This window comes from Choloepus didactylus, chromosome 20, assembly GCF_015220235.1.
Source record: "Choloepus didactylus isolate mChoDid1 chromosome 20, mChoDid1.pri, whole genome shotgun sequence".
Lineage (NCBI taxonomy): Eukaryota > Metazoa > Chordata > Mammalia > Pilosa > Megalonychidae > Choloepus > Choloepus didactylus.
The window spans coordinates 33,523,797-33,551,699 of record NC_051326.1 but is presented as its reverse complement, the minus strand read 5'-3'; the positions used below and the strand labels follow the sequence as shown (position 1 = coordinate 33,551,699).

Here is a 27,903-nt window from a genome sequence, read left to right as displayed (position 1 = left end):
TATGAACAAAACCTTCTTAAAGAAAAAAAAAATGGGTTGATGAAGAAACCTTGAGGGCACCATATTGAGTGAAATAAGTCAGACACATAAGGACAAATATTGCAGGGTCTCACTGATATGAACTTATTATAACATGTAAACTTATAGACATGAAATATTAAGTTACCAGGATATAGAACGAGGCTAAAGAACGGGGAGCAGTTGCTTATTATGAACAGAATGTTTAACCAGGGTGAACTTAAGTGTTTGGAAATGGATACATTATGGAATAATTAACAGTGCTGGATGGTGTGTGAATGTGGTGGAAAGGGTAAGCTCAAAGTCATGTATGTCACCAGAAGGAAAGTTGGAGGTTAGCAGATGGGAATATATGAAACAGTGAATCTTATGGTGTGTAATGTCTGTGATTGACTGTACAAATATTAGAAATCTCTTTCATGAACTAGAACAAATGTATGATACTATAACCAGAAATCAATAATAGACAGGCATATAGGAAAAAAATATGCCTATTACAAACTATATACTACAGTTAGTAGTAGTTTAACATTCTTTCATGAACAGTAACAAATGTACTATACCAATCCTATGAGTCAACAATGGAGGGGGTGTGGTTAGGGGTATGGGAGGATTTGCGTTTCCTTTTTTGAGTTTATTTCTTTTCTGAAGTAATGAAAATGTTCTAAGAATTAAAAAAAAAATTTCCTGTGGTGATGGATGCACAACTGTATGATGGTACTGTGGGCAACTGATTGTACACTTTGGATCTTTGGATAATTGTATGGTATGTGAACAATCTCAATAAAATTAAATTTTAAAAAAATGAAGGAGAAATCTGACAATTCCACTACTCAGTCTATACCCAAAAAAAACTGAAAGCAGGAACTCATGCAGATATCTGCACACTGATGTTCATAGGAGCATCATTCACAATTGCCAAAAGACGGATGCAACCTAAGTGTCCATCAACTGACGAATGGATAAACAAAATGAGATATATATACACACACACATACAATGGAATATTATTCACCCATAAAAAGCAATGGAGTCCTGATACATGCAACAACATGGATGAACCTTGAAGACATCATGTTGAGTGAAATAAGCCAGACACAAAAGGACAGATATTGTATGATCTCAGTGATCTGAAGCAATTTTAAGAATGAGCAAACTCATAGAGTAAGAATCATATTCTAGAATATAAGTTACCAGGGGATGGGGTGGAATGATAGAAATGTTTCAGTAATGGATGGTGGTGTTGGTAGTACAACATTGTGAAAGCATTTAACAGAACTGAAATATTTATCTGAATGTACTTACAAGAGGACATGCTAGATTGTATATATGGTAACAGAATAAATTTTTTTTTAAAAATTCATGGAACTACAATACACAGTGAACCGTAAGTCAAACCATGACTTACTAACTATAGTTAATAGCACAATTTTTAAAATGTGCTTTTATCAATTGTAACAAATGTCCCACACCATTGTAAGATGTTGGTCTTGGGGCAGTGTGTGGGATTCCTGCATTTTATGCATGATTGTTATGTAAACCCACAACTTCCCTAAGAAAGAAAAAATTAAAAAATTAAAAAATGTTTAAAAATGAAGGAGAGACAGAGGTGGGGCAAGATGGCGGCATAGAGAGGAGCGGAAGCTAAGTAGTCCCCTTGGAACAACTACAAAAAACCAGAAACAACTAGTAAATAATCCAGAATAACTGCGGGGGACAAATGAGACCATTCACCCATCATACACCAACATGAATTGGGAGGAATGCCAGAGAACACAGCATAAAATCTGTAAGTAAAACCTGCGGATCCAAGTCGTGAGACCCCCTCCCTCATAGCCCGAGCTGCAAAGCCTTGTGGTGCCAGAGAGAAGCTCTCTCCCAGCAAGCGAATATAGCTCAGCTGAGCTCCAACTGGGGTTTTAAGTAGCGAGTGTGAATTGCTCACTACAGGTACGCATCCCCAAAAAACAGACAGAGGCTTTGGGTGACGACTGACCTTGGAGAGCTGGAGGGTTGCCTAGGACTGGGTCTGAAGGGGACTATCTGTTTATTTTTTGGCTCAGTGGAGAAAGCCCCAGTCATATTCAGTTTCCAGGGCTGTGACTACGGGAAGGGTGGAGACAGCACAAGCAGAGAGAGAGACCATTGAAATGCTAATGACTTCCACCTGGGGGGTCTGTCTTCTCTAGGAGGAAAGGGGTGGGGCCCTTTCCATTCAGAACCAGACCCCAGAGCCTGGGGGAACACAGCCATACCTCCTCACACCAGTCAAGAATTATAGGCTCACAGGCGCCACCTACTGGGCAGAAAAGAACAGTGACCTGAGGCATCAAAGGGTGGAGCAATTTTCTAAGACACACCCACAGGGAAACCAGATACTGAATATTTCTTCCCTCTGGGACCTGAGCCTGTTCTGGTCTGGGAAAACCTGATTTGGATAACCAAGGAAACCATGCCTAGACAACAGAAAATTAAAACCTACACTAAGAAAAACAAAGTTATGGCCCAGTCAAAGGAACAAACGTACACTTCAACTGAGATATAGGAATTTAAACAACTAATGCTAAATCAAATCAAAAAGTTTAGAGAAGATATTGCAAAAGAGATAGAGGCTGTAAAGGAAACACTGGGCATATATACGGCAGAAATCAAAAGTTCAAAAAAAACAACTAGTAGAATCTATGGAAATGAAAGGCACAACACAAGAGATGAAAGACACAATGGAAACATACAACAGCAGATCTCAAGAGGCAGAAGAAAACACTCAGGAACTGGAGAACAAAACACCTGAAAGCCTACACGCAAAGGAGCAGATGGAGAAAAGAATGAAAAAATATGAGCAACGTCTCTGGGAACTCAAGGATGAAACAAAGTACAATAATGTATGTATCACTGGTGTCCCAGAAGGAGAAGAGAAGGGAAAGGGGGCAGAAGCAATAATAGAGGAAATAATTAAAATTTCCCATCTCTTATGAAAGACATAAAATTACAGATCCAAGAAGCGCAGCGTACTCCAAACAGAAGAGATATGAATAGGCCTATGCCAAGACACTTAATAATCAGATTACGAAATGTCAAAGACAAAGAGAGAATCCTGAAAGCAGCAAGAGAAAAGCGATCCATTCCATACAAAGGAAGTTTAATAAGACCATGTGCGGATCTCTCAGCAGAAACCATGGAGGCAAGAAGGAAGTGGTGTGATATATTTAGGATACTGAAAGAGAAAAACCGCCAACGAAGAATCCTATATCCAGCAAAGCTGTCCTTCAAATATGAGGGAGACCTCAAAATATTTTCTGACAGACAAGAGACTTTGTGAACAAGACACCTGCCCTACAGGAAATACTAAAGGGAGCACTACAGAGCGATAGGAGAAGACAGGAGTGCTGGTTTGGAACACAATTTTGGGAGATGGTAGCACGGCAATGTAAGTACACTGAACAAAGGTAACTATGAATACGGTTGAGAGAGGAAGGTGGAGAGCATGTGAGACACCACAAGAAAGGAGGAAAGATAAAGACTGGGACTGTGCAACTTGGTGAAATCTAGCGTATTCAACAATTGTGATAAAATGTACAAATATGTTCTTTTACGAGGGAGAACAAGCAAATGTAAACCTTGCAAGGTGTTAAAAATGGGGAGGCATTGGGGGAGGGATGCAATCAGCATAAACTAGAGACTGTAACTAATAGAATCACTGTATTATGCTTCCTTTAATGTAACAAAGGTGATATACCAAGATAAATGCAGATAAGAGGGGGGGATAGGGGAGGCATGTTAGACACTTGACATTGGTGGTATTGTCTGATTCTTTACTCTACTCTGATTTAAGGTTATTTTTCCTTTTGCTGCTTCCTAGCTGTCATTTTTTTTTCCTCTTTCTTTTGCCTCTCTACCTTCTTTGACTCTCCCTCCTGCTTTGTGGAAGAAATGTAGATGCCCTTACATAGATAGTGGTGAAGGTGGTGAACACATAAATATTGACCATGCAGAGAACCATTGATTATTTACTTGGGATGGAATGTACGGTGAGTGAACAAAACCATATTAAAAAAAAAAATGGGTTGATGACAAAACCTCGAGGGCGATATACTGAGTGAAATAAGCCAGACACATAAGGACAATTATTGCAGGGTCTCACTGACAGGAATTAATTATAATATGTAAACTCATAGACATGAAATATAAGGTACCAAGATATAGGACGAGGCTTAAGAATGGGGAGTGGTTGCTTAGTATGAGCAGAATGTTCAATTAGGATGAACTTAAATGTTTGGAAATGAACAGGGGTGTTGGTAGCAAGATGTGAGAATAACTAACAGCGCTGAATGGTGTGTGAAGGAGGTGGAAAGGGGAAGCTCAGAGTCATATATGTCACCAGAAGGAAAGTTGGAGGTCAAAAGATGGGAATGTATAAAACTGAATCCTATGGTGGGCAATGTCCATGATCAACTGTACAAATACTAGAAATCGCTTCTGTGAACCAGAACAAATGTATGACAATACAATTAGAAGTTAATAATAGAGGAGCATATAGGGAAGAACTATATACCTATTGCAAACTATATACTACAGTTAGTAGTATTTCAACATTTTTTCATAAACAGTAACAAATGTACTATATCAATACTATGAGTCAACAATTGAGGGGGGTTGGTTAGGGATAGGGGAGGATTAGAGTTTCCTTTTCTTTTTTTCTTTTTTCATCTTTCACTTTATTTCTTGTCTGGAGTAATGAAAAGTTTCTAAAAATTGAACAAAAATTAAGTGTGATGGATGCACAGCTGTATGAGGGTACCCAGGGGCAAGTGATTGTACACTTTGGATCTTTGGATAATTGAATGGTATCTGAACAATCTCAATAAAAATGAAAAAAAAAAAATGAGGGAAAAAAATGAAGGAGAAAAGAATGTTCAATACAGCATTGCTTCTAAAAAAAAAAAACTATAAACAACCTGTGCTAGTTTGAATGTATTATGTCCCCTCAAATGCCATTATCTTTGATGTAAACTTGTGTGGGCAGACCCATCAGTGTTAATTAGATTGTAATTCTTTGATTGTTTCCATGGAGATATGCCCCACCCAACTGTGGGTGATGACTCTGATTGGATAATTTCCATGGAGGTGTTGGCCCGCCCATTCAGGGTGGGTCTGAATTAAATTACTGGAGCACTATGTAAGATCAGACAGAAGGAGCAAGCTGCTACAGCCAAGAGGGACACTTTGAAGAATGCACTGGAACTGAGAGAGGAGCTTCAGCTTACAGAGGCATTTTGGAGACAGCCTTTGAAAGCAGACTTTTGCTCCAGAGAAGCTAAGAGAGGACAAAAGCCCCAAGAGCAACTAAGAGTGACATTTTTGAGGAGCTGAAGGCTAGAGAGGAACGTCCTGGGAGAAAAGCCATTTTGGAGCAGATGCTGGCCATGTGCCTTGCCAGCTAAGAGAGGTTTTCCAGATGCCACTGGCCATCCTCCATTGAAGGTACCCAATTATTGATGCATTACCTTGAACACTTTATGGCCTTAAGACTGTAACTGTGTAACCAAATAAACCCTCTTTTATAAAAGCCAATCCATCTCTGGTGTTCTGCATTCCAGCAGCATTAGCAACCTAGAACACAACCTAAATGACCATCAGTAGGAAATGGCTAAATAACTATAGCATATTAATACAACTGGCTACTATATAGCAATTAAAAATAATGAACCAGACTTACAGACAAAAACATAGATACAGGTAAAAAAAATTTGTTGTTGATGGATATGTACATAGGCAGTAAGAGTATAAAAACAAAGATGGGAATGATTAACAATAAATTTAGGATAAATATTACCTCCTCTCTGGGGAGGAAAGATGAGAATGAGATTAAGATGGGTACCAAGGAATCTTCAACTTTATTACTTTTCTTCTTAAAAAAGAAAAAAAAATGAAGCAAATATTGCAAAATGTTGATACTGGACAAAGCTAGATAATACAAATGCATAAGTATTCATCTTAATATTCCTTATCTTTGAACTATTTGAGAATACCATTATTATACATAAGAAATACAGTATATTATTAATAATTATAATGTATTCTCATATCAACCTATACATAAGACTTTCTAGTAAACAGATCATCAATCCCTTAGGAAATGCTTGGAATCTACACAGTGAAAATCACTGACATTTTCTGGATATGGAATGCAAATGCATGACAGCAAAATAGAACTGATAGAACTACCTCAATCACTAACACAAATTATAAAAGTGATTATTTTCTTCTCTATATTTTACAATTTTTCATAAAGGGCACTTCTTTTATAACTAGGAAAAAACAAAAACTTTAAAAGGGGAAAATCAACTAAATGTCTTGATAGTGTATTTCTTTAATTCTTTAAAAAATTTCTTCAAGAAACTTTTCTTTTTTCTACCTTTTTTCATCTTGTGCTTCTAAATTCCTAAGGAATTGAAAAATTCTGAGGCTACGAAATTGCTATTCAAAACTGATGACTAGAGGCGGGGCAAGATGGCGGAGTGGTGAGGAGCAGAATTTCGTCTCTCCCCTAGAGCAGCTGGCAGTTACCCAAGAACTATATGAAACAGTGTTTTCGGGATCTCCAGTAACCAGTCACACACTGGACACAAGTTTGGAATTGGAGGAAAAGCGGAGATCACAGCGAACATTGTAAGTTTCCCGGACCAGGGGTCTGGTGCCCCTCCCCACGCAGACCTCACAGACTGTCTTGCTGCCGGCTCCCTGAAAGGGGGGGAAAAAAAAACAAAAAACAGCAATCTCCTGAGGGCAAGAAGGGAGGCTCAAACCAGCCTCAACTGCAGAATTAATTAACAAATTAATTAACTAACTTTGGGAGCTGGGGTGCTAAAGAAGGGCTGGGCTCCGAGAAGTGGGGGCACGTAAAAGCGGGCACCCATTCCCAGACTCCAAAAAAGCCATTTTTTTTTCCCCTACATTTTGTCCCTTCTGGCTTCTCGCTGATCCCTTATCTTTTTGCATTTCAATAGCCCCCGGCAGGGGTGGAACTGAAGCTGTTGGAGAGTAATTATCAGACAATAGCCAAAGCATATCTTTAAATGCTCTATTCTGACACTGACAAAACTTCCAGGCTGGGGAAAGACTTTTAAAAGAGACTCTTTTTTTTTTTTTTTTTTTTTACTTTTTTCTTTTTCTTGATTTCTTTTCTACTTTTTTTTTTTTTTTAAATCTAAAAGTAATATATGTGGTTATTTTCTATCGGAAAGTCCAGGTTGAGGGAATAGGCTGGGCTTGAGGGGAGACAGAGTACCTACAGTGTCTTTGAATTCCGTATTCACTACTGAAGGCCTCCACCCCCGTCTTTAATTGGCAACTCAGGCTGACCAAGGAATCTACCTGGAGAGGCCCCAAAGAGGAGAGAGGAGAAGGGAATAGTGCCCCTCAGAGACAACTGGAATTCTGAGGATTGGGAGAGTGGAGGGAGGCCCAGCTCAACTGGCAGTCCTCCTTCTGGGAATTCAGACCCCAGGGGCTGGAATTCAGATTCCAGCTTCAGTCAGCCACGCCCCTGACAGGATCAGAGTCACCAGGAGAACTAAAGGCTCCATACCTCCTTACACTGGTGGAGGAGCTGAGGGCTGGCCAGCGCCACCTGCTGGACAAGAGAGGAAAAGCACCAATTCTAAAGGCCTCATAGGAGGGTCTCATTCTCAGGAAAACTCCATACCCTCCCAATGAGACCTGGGCCTCACTAGACTGGGAAAATCGGACTAGGGTCGACCATATCTGAGGAGAACCACTCACAGAAAGGTTACATAGAGGCAGAGCAAGAAACAGAAAAAACAAGAGGGGAAAAATTCCGATCAACTAAATAGAACCTAAGTTAGAGGTCTAGAATAAGTTGAACTGAATAACAGAGGCCAGAAAACAAAGCCAACCAACAAGAAAACCACTAAGTAAAAGACAGAAAACAAGCTCCAAAATAAACTAATCAAGAGAATCAGATGCCTAGACAACTTAAGATAACAAGCCATACCAGGAAACACGAAAACATGGACCAGCCAAAGGAACAAACTAATAGCTCAGCTGAGACACAGGAGTGGAGGCAACTAATGTTAAATAAATTTGATGAAATGAAGGAAGATATAGCAAAAGAGCTGAAGGATATAAAGAAGACACTGGCTGACCATAAAGAAGAATTCATAAACTTAAAAAAACAAATGGCAGAACTCATGGGAATGAAGGCCACAATGGAGGAGATGAAAAACACAATGGAGGGACACAACAGTAGATTTGAACAGGCAGAAGAAAGGATCAGTGAACTGGAAGACAGGTCATTCGAATTCATACACACAAAAGAACAGATGGTGAAAAAAATGGAAAAATATGAGCAGGGTCTCAGGGAGCTGAGTGACAACATGAAACGCACAAATATATATGTTATGGGTATCCCAGAAGGAGAAGAGAGGGGAAAAGGGGCAGAAAGAGTAATGGAAGACATATTCACTGAAAATTTCCCAACTCTTATAAAAGACAGAAAATTAGAGATTCAAGAAGTACAACATACCCCAAATAGAATAGATCCCAATAGACCTACTCCAAGACACTTACTGGTCAGATTGTCCAATGTCAAAGACAAAGAGAGGATTCTGAAAGCAGCAAGAGAAAAGCAATCCATCACGTACAAGGGAAAGTCAATAAGACTATGTACAGATTTCTCTGCAGAAACCATGGAGGCAAGAAGACAGTGGCATGATGTATTTAAGATACTGAAAGAGGAAAACTGCCAACCAAGAATTCTATATCCAGCAAAACTTTCCTTCAAAAATGAGGGAGAGATTAAAACATTTTTAGACAAACAGATACTGAGAGAGTTTGTGAATAAGAGACCGGCACTACAAGAAATACTAAAGGGAGTGCTACAGGCTGATAGGAAAAGACAGGAGAGAGAGAGTTGGAGAAGAGTGCAGAAATGAAGATTATCAGGAAAGGTAAAAGGAGAGGAAAAAATAAGATATGACATATAAATTCCAAAAAACAAAATGGTAGTAGAAAGTACTGCCCTTACAGTAATAACACTAAATGTGAATGGATTAAACTCCCCAATAAAAAGACACAGACTGGCAGAATGGATTAAAAAACAGGACTCATCTATATGCTGTCTACAAGAAACTCACTTTAGACACAAGGACAAACATAGACTGAAAGTGAAAGGTTGGAAAAAGATATTTCATGCAAACAACAACCAGAAAAAAGCGGGAGTAGCTATATTAATATCAGACAAGTTAGACTTCAAAAGCAAAACAATTAAAAGAGACAAAGAAGGACACTATATATTAATAAAAGGGTCAATTCATCAAGAAAACATAACAGTCATAAATATTTATGCACCAAACCAGAATGCCCCAAAATTCATGAGGCAAACACTGTGATCACTGAAAGGAGAAATAGATACCTCTACAATAATAGTTGGAGACTTCAATACACCACTCTCATCAATGGATAGAACATCTAGACAGAGGATCACTAAACAAACAGAGATGTTGAATTGTATGATAAATGAACTAGACTTGATAGACATTTATAGAACACTACATCCAACAACAGCAGGATACACTTTTTTCTCAAGTGCTCATGGAACATTCTCTAGGATAGACCACATGTTGGGTCACAAAGCAAGTCTCAACAAATTTAAAAATATTGATATTATACAAAACACTTTCTCAGACCACAATGGAATGAAGTTGGAAATAAATAAAAGGCAGAAGGTCATAAAATTCACAAACATATGGAGGCTAAACAACACCCTCTTAGAAAACCAGTGGGTAAAGGAAGAAATTACAAGAGAAATTAGTAAATACCTCGAGGCAAATGACAATGAAAACACAACTTATCAAAACTTATGGGATGCAGCAAAGGCGGTGCTGAGAGGGAAATTTATTGCCCTAAATGCCTATATTAAAAGAGAAGAGAGAGCAAAAATTGAAGAGTTAACTGCTCACCTGTAAGAATTAGAGAAAGAACAGCAAACTAACCCCAAAGCAAGCAGAAGGGAAGAAATAACAAAGATTAGAGCAGAAATAAATGCAATTGAGAACAGGAAAACAATAGAGAGAATCAACAAAACCAGAAGCTGGTTCTTTGAGAAAATCAATAAAATCGATGGACCACTGGCTAGGCTAACAAAAACAAAAGAGAGAGCAGATGCAAATAAATGCAATCAGAAATGGGAAAGGAAATATAACTACCGACCCTGCAGAAATTAAGGAGATAATGAGAAGATACTATGAGGAACTATATGCTAATAAACTAGACAACTTAGATGAAATGGACAACTTCCTAGAAAAGCATAAACGACCAACATTAACTCAAGAAGAAATAGATGACCTCAACAAACCAATCACAAGTAAACACATTGAGTCAGTCATCAAAAAGCTCCGAAAAAGGAAAAGCCCAGGACCAGATGGTTTCACATGTGAATTCTACCAAGCATTCAAGAAAGAATTAGTACCAATCCTGCTCAATCTCTTCAAAATAATTGAAGAAGAGGGAAAGCTACCTAACTCTTTCTATGAAGCCATCATCACCCTAATACCAAAACCAGGCAAAGATACTACAAAAAAAGAAAATTACAGACCAATTTCTTTAATGAATATAGACGCAAAAATCCTCAACAAAATACTCGCAAATCAAATCCAGCAGCACATTAAAAGAATTATACACCACGACCAGGTGGGATTTATTCCAGGTATGCAAGGCTGGTTCAACACAAGAAAATCAGTTAATGTAATACACCACATCGATAAATCAAAGCAGAAGAACCACATGATCATCTCGATTGATGCAGAAAAGGCATTTGACAAAATTCAACATCCTTTCCTGATGAAAACACTTCAAAGGATAGGAATAGAAGGGAACTTTTTCAATATGATAAAGGCAATATATGAAAAACCCACAGCTAACATCACACTCAATGGGGAGAGACTGAAAGCTTTTCCTCTAAGATCAGGAACAAGACAGGGATGCCCACTATCACCATTGCTATTCAACATTGTGCTGGAAGTTCTAGCTAGAGCAATTAGGCAAGAAAAAGAAATAAAAGGCATCCAGATTGGAGAGGAAGAAGTAAGACTTTCACTATTTACAGATGACATGATTCTATATGTAGGAAATCCAGAAAAATCTACAGCAAAGCTACTAGAACTAGTCAATGAATACAGCAAAGTAGCAGGCTACAAGATCAACACGCAAAAATCTGTAGTGTTCCTATACACAAGTAATGTGCAACAAGAGGAGGAAATCAAGAAAAAAATCCCATTTACAATAGCAACCAAAAGAATCAAGTATTTAGGAATAAACTTAACCAAGGACACAAAAGACCTTTACATAGAAAACAATAAGAAACTGCTGAAAGAAATTGAACAAGACCTCAAAAAATGGAAGAACATACCATGTTCATGGATTGGAAGACTAAATATAGTTAAGATGGCAATTTTACCTAAACTGATTTACAGATTCAATGCAATACCAATTCAAATCCAAACAACTTACTTTACAGAAATAGAAAAACCAATAACTAAATTTATTTGAAAGGGTAAGATGCCCCAAATAGCCAAAAATGTCTTGAGAAAGAGGAGTGAAGTGGGAGGTCTCACACTACCTGACTTTGAAGCATATTACAAAGCTACAGTGCTCAAAACAGCATGGTACTGGCATAAGGACAGATATACTGATCAATGGAATCGAATTGAGTGTTCAGAAGCAGACCCTCACATCTATGGACAACTGATCTTTGATAAGGCAGTGAAGCCGAAGCAACTGGGAAAGAGCAGTCTGTTCAATAAATGGTGTTTGGAGAACTGGATATCCATTTCCAAAAGAATGAAAGAGGATGTCCATCTCACACCTTATACCAAAATTAACTCAAAGTGGATCAAAGACCTAAACATTAGCACCAAGACCATAAAACTCTTAGAAGAAAATGTAGGGCAATATCTTAAAGATCTTGTGAAAGGAGGTGGTTTCTTAGACCTCACACCCAAGGCAGAGCAACCAAAGAAGAAACAGACAAATGGGATCTCCTCAAAATTAAACACTTTTGTACATCAAAGGACTTTGTCAGAAAAGTCAAAAGGCAACCTACACAATGGGAGATGATATTTGGAAACCACATATCAGATAAGGGTTTAATATCCCAAATATATAAAGGAATCCTGCATCTCAATAACAGAAAGACAAACAATCCAATTAAAAAATGGGCAAAAGACATGAACAGACATTTTTCTGAAGAGGAAATACAAATGGCTCAAAAGCATATGAAAAAATGCTCAACTTCACTGGCTATTAAGGAAATGCAAATCAAAACCACAGTGAGATATCATCTCACACCTACCAGAATGGCCATTATCCAAAAAACAGAAAATGACAAGTGCTGGAGAGGATGTGGAGAAAGAGGCACACTTATTCATTGTTGGTGGGAATGTAGAATGGTGCAACCACTCTGGAAGACAGTATGGAGGTTCCTCAGGAAGCTAAATATAGATTTGCCATATGCCCCAGCTATTCCATTGCTGGGTATATACTCAGAGGAACTGAAACTTAAGACACAAACAGACATTTGTACACCAATGTTTATTGCAGCATTATTCACAATTGCCAAGAGATGGTAACAGCCCAAATGTCCATCAAAGGATGAGTGGATAAACAAACTGTGGTATATACACATGATGGAATATTATGCAGCTGTAAGACAGAACAAAGACATGGATCACGTAATAATGTGCATGAACCTTGAGGACATTATGTTGAGTGAAGTTAGCGAGAAACAAAAGGACAGATTCTGTATGGTCTCACTAATATGAACAGACATTAATGAACAAACTTTGGGATTTAAAAGCTGACAACACAGGCGACCAGGAGATAGAAAGAGGGCAGAGATCAGCCATTTGATGCTGAAGGACTACAGAATGTTTATGATTGATTGCATAGATCCAGAAATAGATAGCATAATACTGTGTGATGGTAGCACGGTATTGTAAGTACATTGAACAAAGATGTCTGTGAGTAAAGCTGAAAGAGGTGGGATAGGAGAATGTATGACACCAGAGGTAAAGATAGATGATAAAGACCGGGACTGTATAACGTGGCAAAAACTGGAGTGGCCAATGACTGTTACTAAATATACAAATATAAAAATGTTTTTGCATGTGGGAAAGCAAATGAATGTCAACCATGTAGAAATTTGAAAAAGGGATGGTATTCAGGAAAAAACATAATCAAAGCAAACTGGAGTCTATGGTCAACAGTAACATTGTAATATACCTCCATTAAATGTAACAAAGGCAATACGCCAATGCTAAATGTATATGAGAAGGGGATATAGGGGAGTAATATGGGATTCTTGGTAGTGGTATTATTTGCTGTCCTTAGTAGTATATTGTATTGTATGACATGTTATTTTTATTTTTATCATTTTTTCTTATTGCTAAAAAAAAAAAAAAAACAATTTTTCTTGTAGTAATCAGTATGTTCAAATGCTGATTGTGGTGATAAATGTACAACTTTATGATGATACCATGAACAACTGATTGTACACTGTGGATAAATGTATGGTATGTGAATATAACTCTATAAAATTGTAGGAAAATATATATATAGGAGTAAAAGTGTTGGAGAAAACATGGTGAGAGGGATGATGCCTCACTAATATGGACTAACTACAATGTGTAAACTCAGAATTGAATCTTAGAACATAGCCTAACGTGGACACAATAATTGTAATAGTCCCTAGATTGTAACCTCTTACAGCAGTTAACTCTATCCCTGAATTGTAAGGCCTATCTCTAAACTTTAAGATGCTGATCCCATAGCATATGTTGTCACAGACATTGGGACTGGCGGTTTGATGTGCTGAGCCCTCAAGCATGGGACTTGCCCTTATGAAGCTCATTACCACAAAGGAAAGTCTAAAGTTGTATGTAATGGTGCCTGAGAGTCTCCCCCTGAGTACCTCTTTGTTGCTCAGATGTGGCCCTCTCTCTCTCTAACTGAGCCATCTCGACAGGTGGACTCGCTGCCCTCCCCACTACGTGGGACCCGACTCCCAGGGGTGTAAATCTCCCTGGCAACGCAGAGTATGACTCCCGGGGATGAGTGTGGACCCGGCATCGTGGGACTGAGAGTATCTTCTTGACCAAAAGGGGGATGCAAAATGAGACGAAATAGTTTCAGTGGCTGAGAGATTCCAAATGGAGTCGAGAGGTCACTCTGGTGGACATTCTTATGCACTACATAGATAACACCTCTTAGGCTTTAATGTATTGGAATAGCTAGAAGTAAATACCTGAAACTACCAAACTCCAACCCAACAGTCTGGACTCCTGAAGACAATTATATAATAATGTAGATTACAAGGGGTGACAGTGTGATTGTGAAGACCTTGTGGAACACACCCCCTTTATCTAGTGTATGGATGAGTGGAGGAATGGGGATAAAAACTAAAGGACAAATGGGGTGGGATGGGGGGATGATTTGGGTGTTTTTTTTCACTTTTATTTTTTATTCTTGTTCTGGTTCTTTCTGATGTAAGGAAAATGTTCAGAGATAGACTGTGGTGATGAACGCATAACTATGTTATCATACTGTGGACAGTGGATTGTATATCATGGATGATTGTATGGTGTGTGAATGTATTTCAATAAAACTGAATTTAATAAAAAAAAAAAAAGAAAAAAAAAAACCACAAGGAGCTATCATCTCACACCTGTAAGAATGGCCACTATTAAACAATTAGGAAACAACAAATGTTGGAGAGGATGTGGAGAAAATGGAATACTTATTCACTGCTGGTGGGATTATAAAATGATACAGCTGCTGTGGAAGACAGTTTGGTGATTCCTCAGAAAACTAAATATGGAGTTGCCTTATGACTCAGCAATTCTGCTACTCAGTATATACTCAGATGATCTGAAAGCAGTGACACAGACATTTGCACAACAATGCTCATAGAGGCATTATTCACATTTGCCAAAAGATGGAAACAATCCATGTGTCCATCAATAGATGAGTGGATAAACAAAATGTGACATATACATACATACACACACACACACACACACACACACACACACACACACACACATATGATGGAGCATCATACAACAGTAAGAAGGAATGAGATACTGACAACATGGATGAACATTCAAAACACTGCTGAGTGAAGTAAGCCAGACACAAAAATATAGATAATGTATAATTTTACTAATATGAACCACCTAGAAAATGTAAAGACAGTGACTTAAATTGTAGAACATAGTGGACCCAGAGATAGAAGCTAAAGAAGAGGGAGCTGTTAACCTAACATGTACAGATTTTTAAATGAGATTGATCTTAAATGTCTGGGAATGGATAGAGTTGATGGTAGTACTTTACTGGGATTATAAGTAAGAGTGCCTATTGGAGGTGAATATGATTGAAAAGGTTGTCTAAAGTCATGTATCTCACCAATTAACACTATAAATATGAATAAATTCTTGCATGGAAAAAAAAAAAACAAAAAACTGATGACTAATATGTGTACTTCTCTGTATTCATCAAAATTTTTTTAAAACTGATAAAACAGAAGACAATAAGTAATTTTAAACATGCAACATAAGAAATGATTCATGAAAATTTGTGATTTCGCACCTGCTGCATTCCATGTCTTCTGGCCAAGGAACACCAAACATCTCCATGAGCTTTGAACACTCACTGTAAGCCCGCTGACACAGCCTACGACAGGGGAGGGTGACACGTCCATATTCCATACAAATAGGAGCATAGAGTGCACAAAGAAATGGCCGGAAATCCCGGGAACAATCCAGATTCACCATAGGGTGGAATGGCTAGGAAAAAGTTAAAATTCAGTAATTAGATAATGAACTGTATGCAAGGTAAAACTTTCCATAGTATTACAACATTCATTTTTTTCCATTTTAAAAAATTTCTGAAGGTTATAAAAAAGATCCTGAAGGGGAGTTTTTGGGTTGCTGTTTTTTTTTTTAAACAAGACCCTCTTAACCCTACCCTTAAAGATTCTGATTTGGTAAATCTGAGGTGAATCCCAAAATCTATACATATATTTTAGTTGTTACAGTTAATACTAATGAATAGGCAATATGATCCATTTTTACACAGAAAAAAACACAAAAGATGTGCACCAAAATTTCCAAAAAAGTGATTACTGCTTGGTAGTGAGATTACAAGAGATTTTAAATCTTCCTCTTGTTATGTATTTCAACTTTCATATTTTCATGAATGTATCAGAAGAGGAAGGATAAGAAAGAAAAAGAGGGAGAGAAAAGAAGTAGTTATATATAATAGACATTTTGGGGGCAGTCACTTTTCTAAGGAGATTTTGTTGAATCTGGGTGCAAGACAAGAAGCTGAGAATCCAAGCTTTGCACAGGCTGTGTTGGAGAAATGAGAAACCAGCAGAGCTTCTGGTGGTCTTGTGAGGTTGTAAAGGCAAAACTGAAATGAAGGAACAAGAACTAAGTCTGAAGAGGTGCCAAGGACTGAGTCTGACACAGAGCCAATTTTTTTTCAAGATATTTGAAAATTCTGAAACTGCTACAGAGAGAGAGGTTAAGAAGCTAAGACGAGAGTCTCTGAAGAGCAGAACAGAAACTTTGACAGTGTTATCAGGCTGAAGAGACATGGATTAGAGAGAAAGGACATTCCCAGATAAACAAAAGCTGAGTTCATCACTAGTGGACTGTCCCTACAACTTACAAGAGAAGCTAAAGATGATTCTGCAGGTTGAAAGGAAAGAACACTGGACAATAGATCAAAGCCACGTAAAGAAATAAAGATCTCCTGTAAAGGTAATGGCATGGATAAATTTAAACGACAATACATTGTACTTTTGGTTTGTAACTCCACTTTTTACTTCCTACAGGATCTAAAAGGCAAAAGCAAAAAATATAATGATAAATCAGTGGTTCTGGACTCAATAATGTATAAAAATGTAATTTGTGACAAAATCTACATAACAGTAGGGGGATGAGGGGTAGAGGAGCATAATTTGTGTTGTTGCTGTCAAACCAAATGAGGTTGTTATAGACTTAGGTTGTTAAACTTAAGCTGTATGGTAACCACAAAGAATGCAAACTCTCAGAGATAGAAAGTAGAGTACAGGTTACCAGGGGCAGACAGGGAGGGGAAAGGGAGTAAATGTATATGGCTTCTGTTTGGGGTGATGGGAAAGTTCTAGTCATGGATGGTGGTGAGGGTGTGGCAACACTGTGAATGTGATTAATCCCACTGAATTGGGATTGGCTGAGATGGGACAGTTTATGTTATATGTATGTTTTCACAATTTAAAAAAATGGAAAAGGTAGCTTAAGAGACAATGACAATTAAATGCAATACATGATCTGGAGGGAACCTAATAATGGAAGAGAAAAGATTCAAAAGGGCATTATTGGGACATATGAAAAAACTGGAAAATAGAATGTAAGCCTTCTATCGATATTAAATTTCTTGACCTTGAGATAAATGCTCGTAAGGTGGTTACATAAGTGAATCCCTGTACTCTTAGGAAATATACATGGCAGTATTAAGTCTTTAAGGAGCACAAGGCATACAACCTACAATCAAGTGTTCAGAAAACGGATTGACAAATAGAAAAGACAGACAGATGGACTGAGAGATATATAGAATGATATGGTAAATGTGGCAAAATGTTAAAATTGGTGGATGTGGGTATCTGGAGGGGGGTGGAGTATGCTGGAGTTCTCTATATGGGGTTTGTATTACTTTTGTGACTGTCCTATAAGTTTGAAAATATTTTAAAACAGAAAGTTGGGAAAAAAGTTTAAAGAACAAAATTGACATGTCAGGATGACATGAACAAACTCCTTAATCACAATTTACTAAACCTCACAAAAGAAGAAATAGAAAATCTAAATATACCTCTATCTATAAAAAATTGAATCCATTATTAGAAACCTTTCCACGAAGAAAACTAGCCATGACTGCTTCACTGGTGAAGTTTTAGCAAACATTTTAGAAAGAGTTTATAGCAATCCTATACAAATTCTTCCAAATTCAGGGAAAATGGGAAACTTTCTCATCTTCTGAGGCCAGTGCAGTTTTTATAACAAAACCCAACAAGGATTACATAAAAAAGGAAAAGTACAGAGTAATCTCTCTCATGACCATGTATGTAAATTCTTAACATAGTATTAGTAAACCTAATTCATCAATATATAAAAATAATAATATACTGTACAAAATGAAGTTTATTCCAAGAGTTTAGGATGGATAACATTTTGAAAAACCAATCAATGTAATTAACAGAAAAAGGAAAAAGAAATCACATAATCAGTTCAAAAGATGCAATAAAAGCATATGATAAAGTTCAATATTCGTTTCTTAGGAAAACTCTTAGCATAACTAAGAAGAAATCTGATAGACAGTGTATATATCAAACCACAGCAAACAACATACTTGGTGGTAAATTATTGAAAGCTTCCCCCTTGAGATTAAGGATGGGACAAGAATACCTGCTATCACCAGTTTATTTAACATTGTAGTGGAAATCATAGCCGGGGCAATAAGAAAGAAAAAGAAATTAAAAAGGCATAATGATTAGAAAGAAAAGAAATATAAAAAATAAAAGGTGGAAAGAGTGGAAAGGCAGAAATATAACTGTCATCATTCACAGATGACAAGTGTTCCAGTTATCAATTTGTCTTTCAACTACAAATTCACCCTTCAATATCTGCTCTGTGATAATGGATAGGATTTGTTTAACAATTTCTCATTTACAGTGAACATAATGTTAAGCTTTCTCAATCAAGAGTGTTGGAACAATACTACAGGGGGAGGGAGATTCTTGTGTTTGTTTTGGCTGCTGCACCGCATGGTCAGTCGGCAATGCAAACGTAAGGAAATCCATGATGCTCTGTCCTATCCATATGCTCAGAATGCCCTCAGCAACCTCACAGCTCCAGCCCAACCTGGGGACCACCTTCCCATGGCCTTCCTGTCACAGACACTGGAAACTCCAGGCCTCCCACCTACACCCATACCCTGACTCTGCTCACCTACCCACCAACTGGCTTCAGCTTGCCTATGCCACGGAAGGTAATTTACTGCTAGTTTGACAACTGTGGACTAGCTACAGACCATGCAACCCAAAGAACTCTTCTACCATCTAGTGGGCTGCCACCATACCTTCTCCAATAAGGTCTGTGACTTGGGATGGGGGCTCCCTTCCAAGTTTGTCCCTAGGCCCCAGTATACCCCCTACAGAGCTCTTTTTATATCCTTTCGGTTTTCTGCTGTCATAGTTTAATAAATCCTTATATTACAATTCCCTTGTTTGGACCCAGACTGATACAACATAATTGTTACACAGAAAATCCAAAAAAAAATCCACAAACCATCAGAATATGTGAATTTACCAGTGTCACTGAATGCAAAGTCAATAAATAAGAATGAACTGTATTTTATACCCACAGAATAAATATATTCAAAATAAAATGTAAAATACCAGCAAAAGTAACTTAAAAAAATTCTCCAGAAAAAACAAACTTAGAAAAGATGTGCCAGACCTCTACATTGAACACTATAAAATAATACTGAGAAAATGCACAGAAAACCCAAATAAATGAGGGATACACAATGCTTATGAACTGATTAATTCAATATTGTAGAAATATCATTCCTCCTCAAATTCATCAATAGATTCGATGAAATCCCATCAAATAGAATTCGATGAAATTCTAAAGATTTTCTTCTTTCGTGCAGACTGACAAACTGTTATAGTCTGCTAATGCTGCCAGAATGCAAAACACTAGAGATGGATTGGCTTCTATAAAAGGGGGGTTTATTTAGTTACACAGTTACAGTATTAAGGCCATAAAGTGTCCAAGGTAACACATCAGCAATTGGGTACCTTCACTGGAGGATGGCCAGCGGTGTCCGGAAAACCTGTTAACTGGGAGGGCACGTGGCTGGCATCTGCTCCAAAGTTCTGGTTTCAAATGGCTTTCTCCCAAGATGTTCCTCAAAAATGTCACTCTTAGTTGCACTTGGGATATCTGTCCTCTCTCAGCTTCTCCGGAGCAAGAGTCTGCTTTCTCATCTGCAGCTCCTGTGCTTTATTCAAAGTGTCCCTCTTGGCAGTAGCTCCTCTCCAAAACATCACTCACAGCTGCACTGAGTTCCCTCTGCCTGTCAGCTCATTTATATGGCTCCACTGATCAAGGCCCACCCAATGGGCGGGCCAACACTCCATGGAAATTATCCAAGAGTCATCACCCACAGTTGGGTGGAGTGCATCTCCACAGAAACACTCCTGTTTCCACCCCTTGATTCCTGCACCCATGAATCCTGGCTATGGGAGAAACAGCACCACAGAGTGGATGCTGATTCAGAGCATACACAGCCTCCTGGAGAACACTGCCCCAACCCAGCAAGGTATTGCCACCTAGTTGGTGCCGTAATTGAGTCTTCAACAGGCCATTCCACTATTCTATCAACCCAGCTGCCTCTGGATGATGGGGAACATGGTAAGACCACAGAATTCCATGAGCATGTGCCCATTCCCTCACTTCATTTGCTGTGAAGTGGGTTCCTTGTTCTGAAGCAATGCTGTGTGGAATACCATGACGGTGGATAAGGCATTCTGTTAAGTCCATGGACGGTAGTTTTGGCAGAAGCATGTCATGCAGGGAAGGCAAACCCATATCCAGAGTATGTGTCTATTCCAGTAAAAACAAATTGCTGCCCCTTCCATGATAGAACTGGTCCAATGTAATCAACATGCCACCAGGTAGCAGGCTGATCACCTCGGGGAATGGTGCCATACCAGGGACTGAGTGTGGGTCTCTGCTGCTGGCAGACTGGACACTCAGCAGTGGCTGTGGCCAGGTCAGCCTTGGTGAGTGGAAGTCCATGTTGCTGAGCCCATGCATAATCTCCATCCCTACTGCCATGACCACTTTGTTCATGAGCCCATTGGGCAATGACAGGAGTTGCTGGGGAGAGAGGCTGACTGGTATCCACCAAATGGGTCATTTTATCCACTTGGTGATTAAAATCTTCTTCTGCTGAAGTCACCCTCTGGTGAGCATTCACATGGGACACAAATATCTTCATGTTTTTTGCCCACTCAGAAAGGTCTATCCACATACCCCTTCCCCAGACTTCTTTGTCACCAATCTTCCAATCATGTTCCTTCCAAGTCACTGACCACCCAGCCAACTGCATTCTCTCATTGCGGAAGGCACGCCCTTTGGTGAGTCATTATTCACAGCTGCAGTCAATTGACTGATGATTTAATAAACCAGCCTGTTGGTTTATTAACCAGCCTCAAACGTCCTCAGCAATTGTTAGGCAGTGTTTGCTTGACCAGACAGTTGGGTACTATCACCTGGCCAAGTTGACACATGAACCTAACCATCACACAAACCGATTCTAAAAGTAAACGGGGAAAAAAAAAAGTTCCAGGGACTGACCAGATTATACACAAACAGCTCATCATCTCAGAATTTAGAAATAACCATTACAATTCATGAATAGATGTGATGGCTCTAAGAGCTTACAATCTAGGAACTTTTACCATAAGCCTTCCCCTGACAACCTATGCTCTCAGATTCAATTTCAGAGTTTGCACTTTACAGTTAGTCCATATTAGTGAGAAATTATGATGCTTATCTTTTTGGTTCTGGTTTATTTCACTCAACATACTGTCCTGAAGGTCCAGGCACCTAGTTGCATATGTCACAACTTCATTTCTTCTTGCCGCTGCTCAATATTCCATTGAATATACACCACAGTTCACCATTCCGTTTATCGGTCGATGTACCCTTAGGTCACCTCCATCCATTGTGAATCATGAATACTGCCACCATAAACACTAGTGTGCAATGTCCATTCATGTCCCTGCTCTCAGTGCATCCTTCTGCTTCCCTACCAACAGTGAATAGGTACATCCCTCTCTCCACATTTTCTCCAGCACTTGTATCCATCTGTTTATTTTTTAAACAGTTTTATTCACATACCATAAAATCCATTCTAAGTAAATAAAATCCATAAAATCCATTCTAAGTAAATAAACAATGATTCCCAGTATAGTCACATAGTTATGTATTTACCTCTACAACCTATAAAAGGACATTGCCATTTCTTCCACACAGAAAGAGGAAAAGGAGAAAAAAAATGAAGAATAAAAATGTAAAAGATTGAAGAAAAAAGAATAAAGTAAAATACAATGAAAAGGCATTGGAAGAAGATGCAAGATAGAGAGGAGTGGAAGCTAGTTACTCCCCTGGGAACAGTTAATAAACAACCAGGAACAACAAATATAAAAATTGGAATAACTGCTGGGGGCAAATGTGACTGTCCACACATCATAAACCAATCTGAATTGAGAGGAACGCCCGAGATCACAGTATAAAATCTGTTAGTAAAAACTGCGGCTCCAAGCCGAGAACCCCCTCCCCACACGGCAGCCCAAACTGCAAAGCCTTCCTGTGATAGACAGCAGCACTCTCCGAGCAAGTGAATACAGCTCAGCTGAGCTCCAACTGCGGTTTTAATTAACAAATGTAGACTGTTCAATACAAGTTACGAATCCCCAACAATCAGACAGAGGCTTTTGGTAACGATTGAACTTGGAAAGCTAGAAGACCTCTCTGGTAGGGAGCGGGGTCCAGAGGACCAGATGCTATCTCTGGCCAATGGGTGAAACTGAGGTTGGCCACAGACTGGCCCTGAAGGGGGGCTTTCTGTCCCTTTTTCGGCTCAGTGGAGAAAGCCTCAGCCATTTTCAGTTCCCAGCACACTGACCCAGACAAGGATGGAGATAGCAGAGTCAGAGAGACTATTTAAATGCAAATGATGTCGCCCCAAGGGGTGTATCTTCCCTAAGAGGAAAGTGGTGGGCAAGCTCTACTACCCACCTTCCATTCAGAACCAGACCCCAGAACCTGGGGGGAAACAGCCACGGGCCACACCTCCTTACACCAGTCTGGAGCTACAGGCTGACAGGTGCCACCTGCTGGGTAGAAAGGCACAGTGGCTTGAGGCCTCACAGGGTGTATCAATCTTCTTCTAACACACACTGACAGAGAGACCCGATACTATTGCGTCCTTCTGAGACCTGAGCTCGTTCTGGTCTGGGAAAACCTGATTAGGGTAACAAGGAAATCAGAAGCCTAGACGACAGAAAACTACAACCTACACTAAGAAAAACAAAGTTACAGCCCACTTAAAGGAAAAAACTTACACTTCAACTGAGACACAGGAATTGAAACAACTAATGCTAAATCAATTCAAAAAGTTTAGGGAAGATATGGCAAAACAGATGAAGGGTATAATGAAAACACTGGGCGTACAAAAGGTAGAAATCGAAAGTTCAAAAAAACAACTGGCAGAATCTATAGAAATGAAAGGCACAACACAAGAGATGAAAGACACAATGGAGACATACAACAGCAGATCTCAAGAGGCAGGAAAAAAAAAATCAGGAACTGGAAAACAAGACAACTAAAAGCCTACACACAAAAGAACAGATAGGGAAAAGAACGGAAAAATATGAGCAACATCTCTGGGTACTGAATGACAACATGAAAGGCAGTAATGTACATGTCATGGGTGTCCTAGAAGAAAAGAAGGGAAAAGGGACAGAAGCAATAATACAGGAAATAATCAATGAAAACTTCCCATCTATGAAAGATGTAAAATTACGGATCCAAGAAGCGCAGCATACCCCAAACAGAATAGAACTGAATAAGCCTACAAGACATTTGATAATCAGATTATCAAATGTCAAAGATAAAGAGAGAATCTAAAAGCAGCAAGAGAAACGGAATCCATCACATACAAAGGAGGCTTGATAAGACTATGTATGGATTTCTCAGTAGAAACCATGGAGGCAAGAAGGAAGTAGGGTGATATACACAAGATACTAAAAGAGAAAACCCACCAACCAAGAATCCTATATCCAGCAAAACTGTCCTTCAAATATGAGGGAGAGCTTAAAATACTGTCTGACAAACAGATAATAACTGAGTTTGCGAACAAGACACCTACTCTACAGGAAACACCAAAGGGAGCACTACAGACAGAAAGGAAAAGATAGGAGTAAGAGGTTTGGAACACAATTTTGGGAGATAGTAGCACAGCAATGTACGTACACTGAACAAAGATGACTGTGAGCATGGTTGAAAGAGGAAGGTTAGGAGCATGTGGGACACCAGAAGGAAAGAGGAAGGATGAAGACTTGGACTGTATAACTCAGTGAAACCTAGGGTTCTCAATGACTGTGATAAAAGATACAAACATTTTTTACATGAGGGAGAACAAATGAATGTTAACCTTGCAAGGTGCTAAAAATAGGGTGGGATTGGGGGAAAAATACAGTCAATGCAAACTAGAGACTATAATTAACAGAAACATTATATTATGCTTCCTTTAATGTAACAAAGGCAATATACCAAAGCTAAATGCATATGGGGGTGGGGGAGAGCAGGGAAGGGTAGGGGACTCTAGGCATTGGTGATATTGTCTGATCTTTATTCTACTTTAGTTTAATGCTGTCTTTCCTTTTGTTGCTTCCTAGCTGTCATGTTTTTTTTCTCTCTCCCTTTTTCTTTTTCTTTTGTCTCTCTACCTTCTTTGACTTTCCCTCCTTCTTTGTGGAAGAAATGGAGATGTCCTTATATAGATAGTGATGATGGTGGTGAATACATAAATATGTTACTATACAGGGAATCATCGATGTTTACTTAAGACAAAATGTATGGTGAGTGAACAAAACCGCCTTAAAAAAAAAATAGGTTGATGAAGAAACCTTGAGGGCACTATATTGAGTGAAATAAGACAGACACATAAGGACAACTATTGCAGGGTCTCACTGATATGAACTAATTATAATATGTAAACTCATAGACATGAAATATAAGTTACCAGGATATAGAACGAGGCTAAAGAATGGGGAGCAGTTGCTTATTATGAACAGAATGTTCAACTAAGGTGAACCTAAATGTTTGGAAATGGACAGAGGTGATGGTAGCGTGTTGTTGAGAATAACTAACAGTGCTAATGGCGTGTGAATGTGGTAGAAAGGGTTAGCTCAGAGTCACATATGTCACCAGAAGGAAGGTTGGAAGTTAAAAGGTGGGAATGTACAAAACAGTGAATCTTGTGATGGACAATGTCCATGATTAACCGTACAAATATTAGAAGTTTCTCTCATGAACTAGAACAAATGTATGACACTACAACTAGAAGTTAATAATAAAGGGGCATATAGGAAAAAAATATGTACCTACCACAAACTATATACTACAGTTAGTAATATTTTAACATTCTTTCAACAACAGTAACAAATGTACTATACCAACACTATGAATCAATAATGGAGGGGGGGTACTTAGGGGTATGGGAGGAATTGAGTTTCCTTTTTTTTGTCTTTATTTCTTCTCTGGAGTAATGAAAATGTTCTAAAAACTGAAAAAAAAAATTAATTGTGGTGGTGGATGCACGGCTGTATGATGGTACCATGGGCAACTGACTGTACACTTTGGATCTTTGGATAATTGTATGGTATGTGAACAATTTCAATTAAAATATATATATATATATATATATATATATAATGAAAAGGTCAGACAACAAAACCACCAAGAATCCCATATCAGTCACTTATAATGCCCTCTTATAGACATTTAGCTTCGGTATACTGCCTTTTTTTTACAATTAATCTTGCAATGTTACCCTGAAATACAGACTCTAGTTTGAACTGATTTATTTTTTCCTGTCTACCATCCAATTTTTGACACCTTGCAATGTTGACATTCATTTGTTCTCCCTGTTTTAAAAACATTCTTATATTTGTAAATTTAATCACCATCATTGACCACTCTAGGTTTCACTAAGTTACACAATCCCAGTCTTTATCTGCTATCTTTCCTTCTGGTGTAATATATGCCCCTAGGCTTCCTCTTTCAACAGTACGTACTCTCATCTTTCTTGAAAGTACTTACAATATTGTGCTACCATCACAAACTATTACGCTATCCATTTCTGGATCTCTGCAATCAATCCGGCACAACTGTCCTTCAAAACTAAGGGAAAGTTTAAAATACTTACAGACAGACACTGAAAGAGTTCATGAACAGGTTATCTTCTCCACAGGAAATACAAAAGGGAGTCCTACTGACAGACAGGAAAAGACAGGAGAGAGCAAGCTTTGGAGAAAAGTGTAGAAATGAAGATATCAGGAGATAGAAAGAGGGCAGCGATTGGGCATTTGATGTTGAAGGAGTATAGAATGTTCTAGAGAATTGATTGTATAGATCCAGAAATGGATAGCACAGTACTGTGTGATGGTAGCACAATACTGTAAATACACTGCAAAAAGATGACTGTGAACATGGTTGAAAGAAGGTGGTTAGGGGTTTGCATGACACCAGGAGGAAAGACAGAAGATATAGACTGGGACTGTATAACTCAGTGAAACCAAGACTGGTCTGTGAAAGTGATTAAATGTACAAATATAAGAATGTTTTTGCATGAGGGAGCAGCAAGAAGGAATGAAGTTGTAAGGTATGTAATTAGGTAAATGGACTATGAGGACAGAAGATTGAATGAATAAGCAAGAAATGAAAAGACAAACATTATAATGTCTCACTAATATGGACTAATAATAAGGTGCAAACTCTGAGAACTGAATCAGGGATAATGGGTTATTAGGGAAAAGCTTATGTAAAGGTTACTAGATTGTAAGCTCTTACAACACCCACATCTATTCATGAATTGTAACAGTTATTTCTAAAGTCTGAGATTCTGAGCTGTTTGTATGTGATGTGGTCAATCCCTGGAGCTTCAGGTGTCTGCATGGCATCTGGAATTTGGAGCCAGAATTAGGCAGCTGTGAGTCTCGGCACTGCCCCACGAATCAATTGTTAAGGAGGCTGAGAAGGAGATCAGACTTCAATTAGAGATGAGAACAAAATGGACTTGGTTGAAATTGGGGTAATCAGACTAAAGGTACAGGATGATATTGTGTTTGAAAACTTTGGCTTCTGTGTGGGACCAAAGGAAGAGAAGTTTATTTGGTTCAAAATCTATATTTTCTGTAGCACACTGTATAATTTAACTTGTATGGTCAAGTTTACTCAAATACCTTAATTATATGGAAACTTGACTAGGAAAAAAAAAAAAAAAAGATGTTCAAACAAATAAATTCAAGGAGTTGAAGGAAAATGTGGAAAAACAGATAAAGGACATAAAGAAGACACTGTGTGACAATAAAGAAAAAGCCAAAAGCTTGCAAAAAAAAAAAAATGACAGAACTTATGGGAATGAAAGACACAATAGAAGAGATGAAAAACACAATGTAGAAACAACACAGCAGAGTTGAGGAGGCAGAACAAAGGATTAGTGAACCAGAGGATACAACATCTGATATCCTACCCACAAAAGAACAAATAGGGAAAAGAACGGAAAAATATGAGCAGGGTCTCAGGGAACTGAATGACAACATGAAGCATGTGAGTATATGTATTACGGGTGCACAAAAAGAGAAGAGGAGAGAAAGGGGGTAGAAAGATTAAGGGAGGAAGTAATCACTGGAAAATTTCCCAACTGTTATGAAAGACATCAAATTACAGGCCCAAGAAGCATAGCTTACCCCAAACAGAATAGATCCAAATGGACATAATCCAAGACACATTCTAATCAAAGTGTCAAATACCAAAGACAAAGAGAGAATTCTGAAAGCAGCAAGAAAAAAAGTGATCCATCACATACAAGGGAAGTTCCATTAGAGCTGGGTGGATTTCTAAGCAGAGACCATGGAGGCAAGAAGGCAGTAATATGATATATGTAAGATACTGAAAGAGAAAAAAT

At 38.5% G+C, this 27,903-nt stretch overlaps 1 protein-coding gene across 1 annotated transcript in view; it reads right to left on the bottom strand.

Moving 5' to 3' along the window:
- Positions 1–27,903, bottom strand: part of FZD3 (frizzled class receptor 3) — a 140,626-nt gene that overhangs the window by 77,971 nt on the left and 34,752 nt on the right. The window contains exon 3 of the mRNA XM_037813024.1: positions 15,682–15,878. Within this exon, the coding sequence (XP_037668952.1) occupies positions 15,682–15,878 (197 nt within the window). The remainder of the gene's footprint in view (positions 1–15,681; positions 15,879–27,903) is intronic.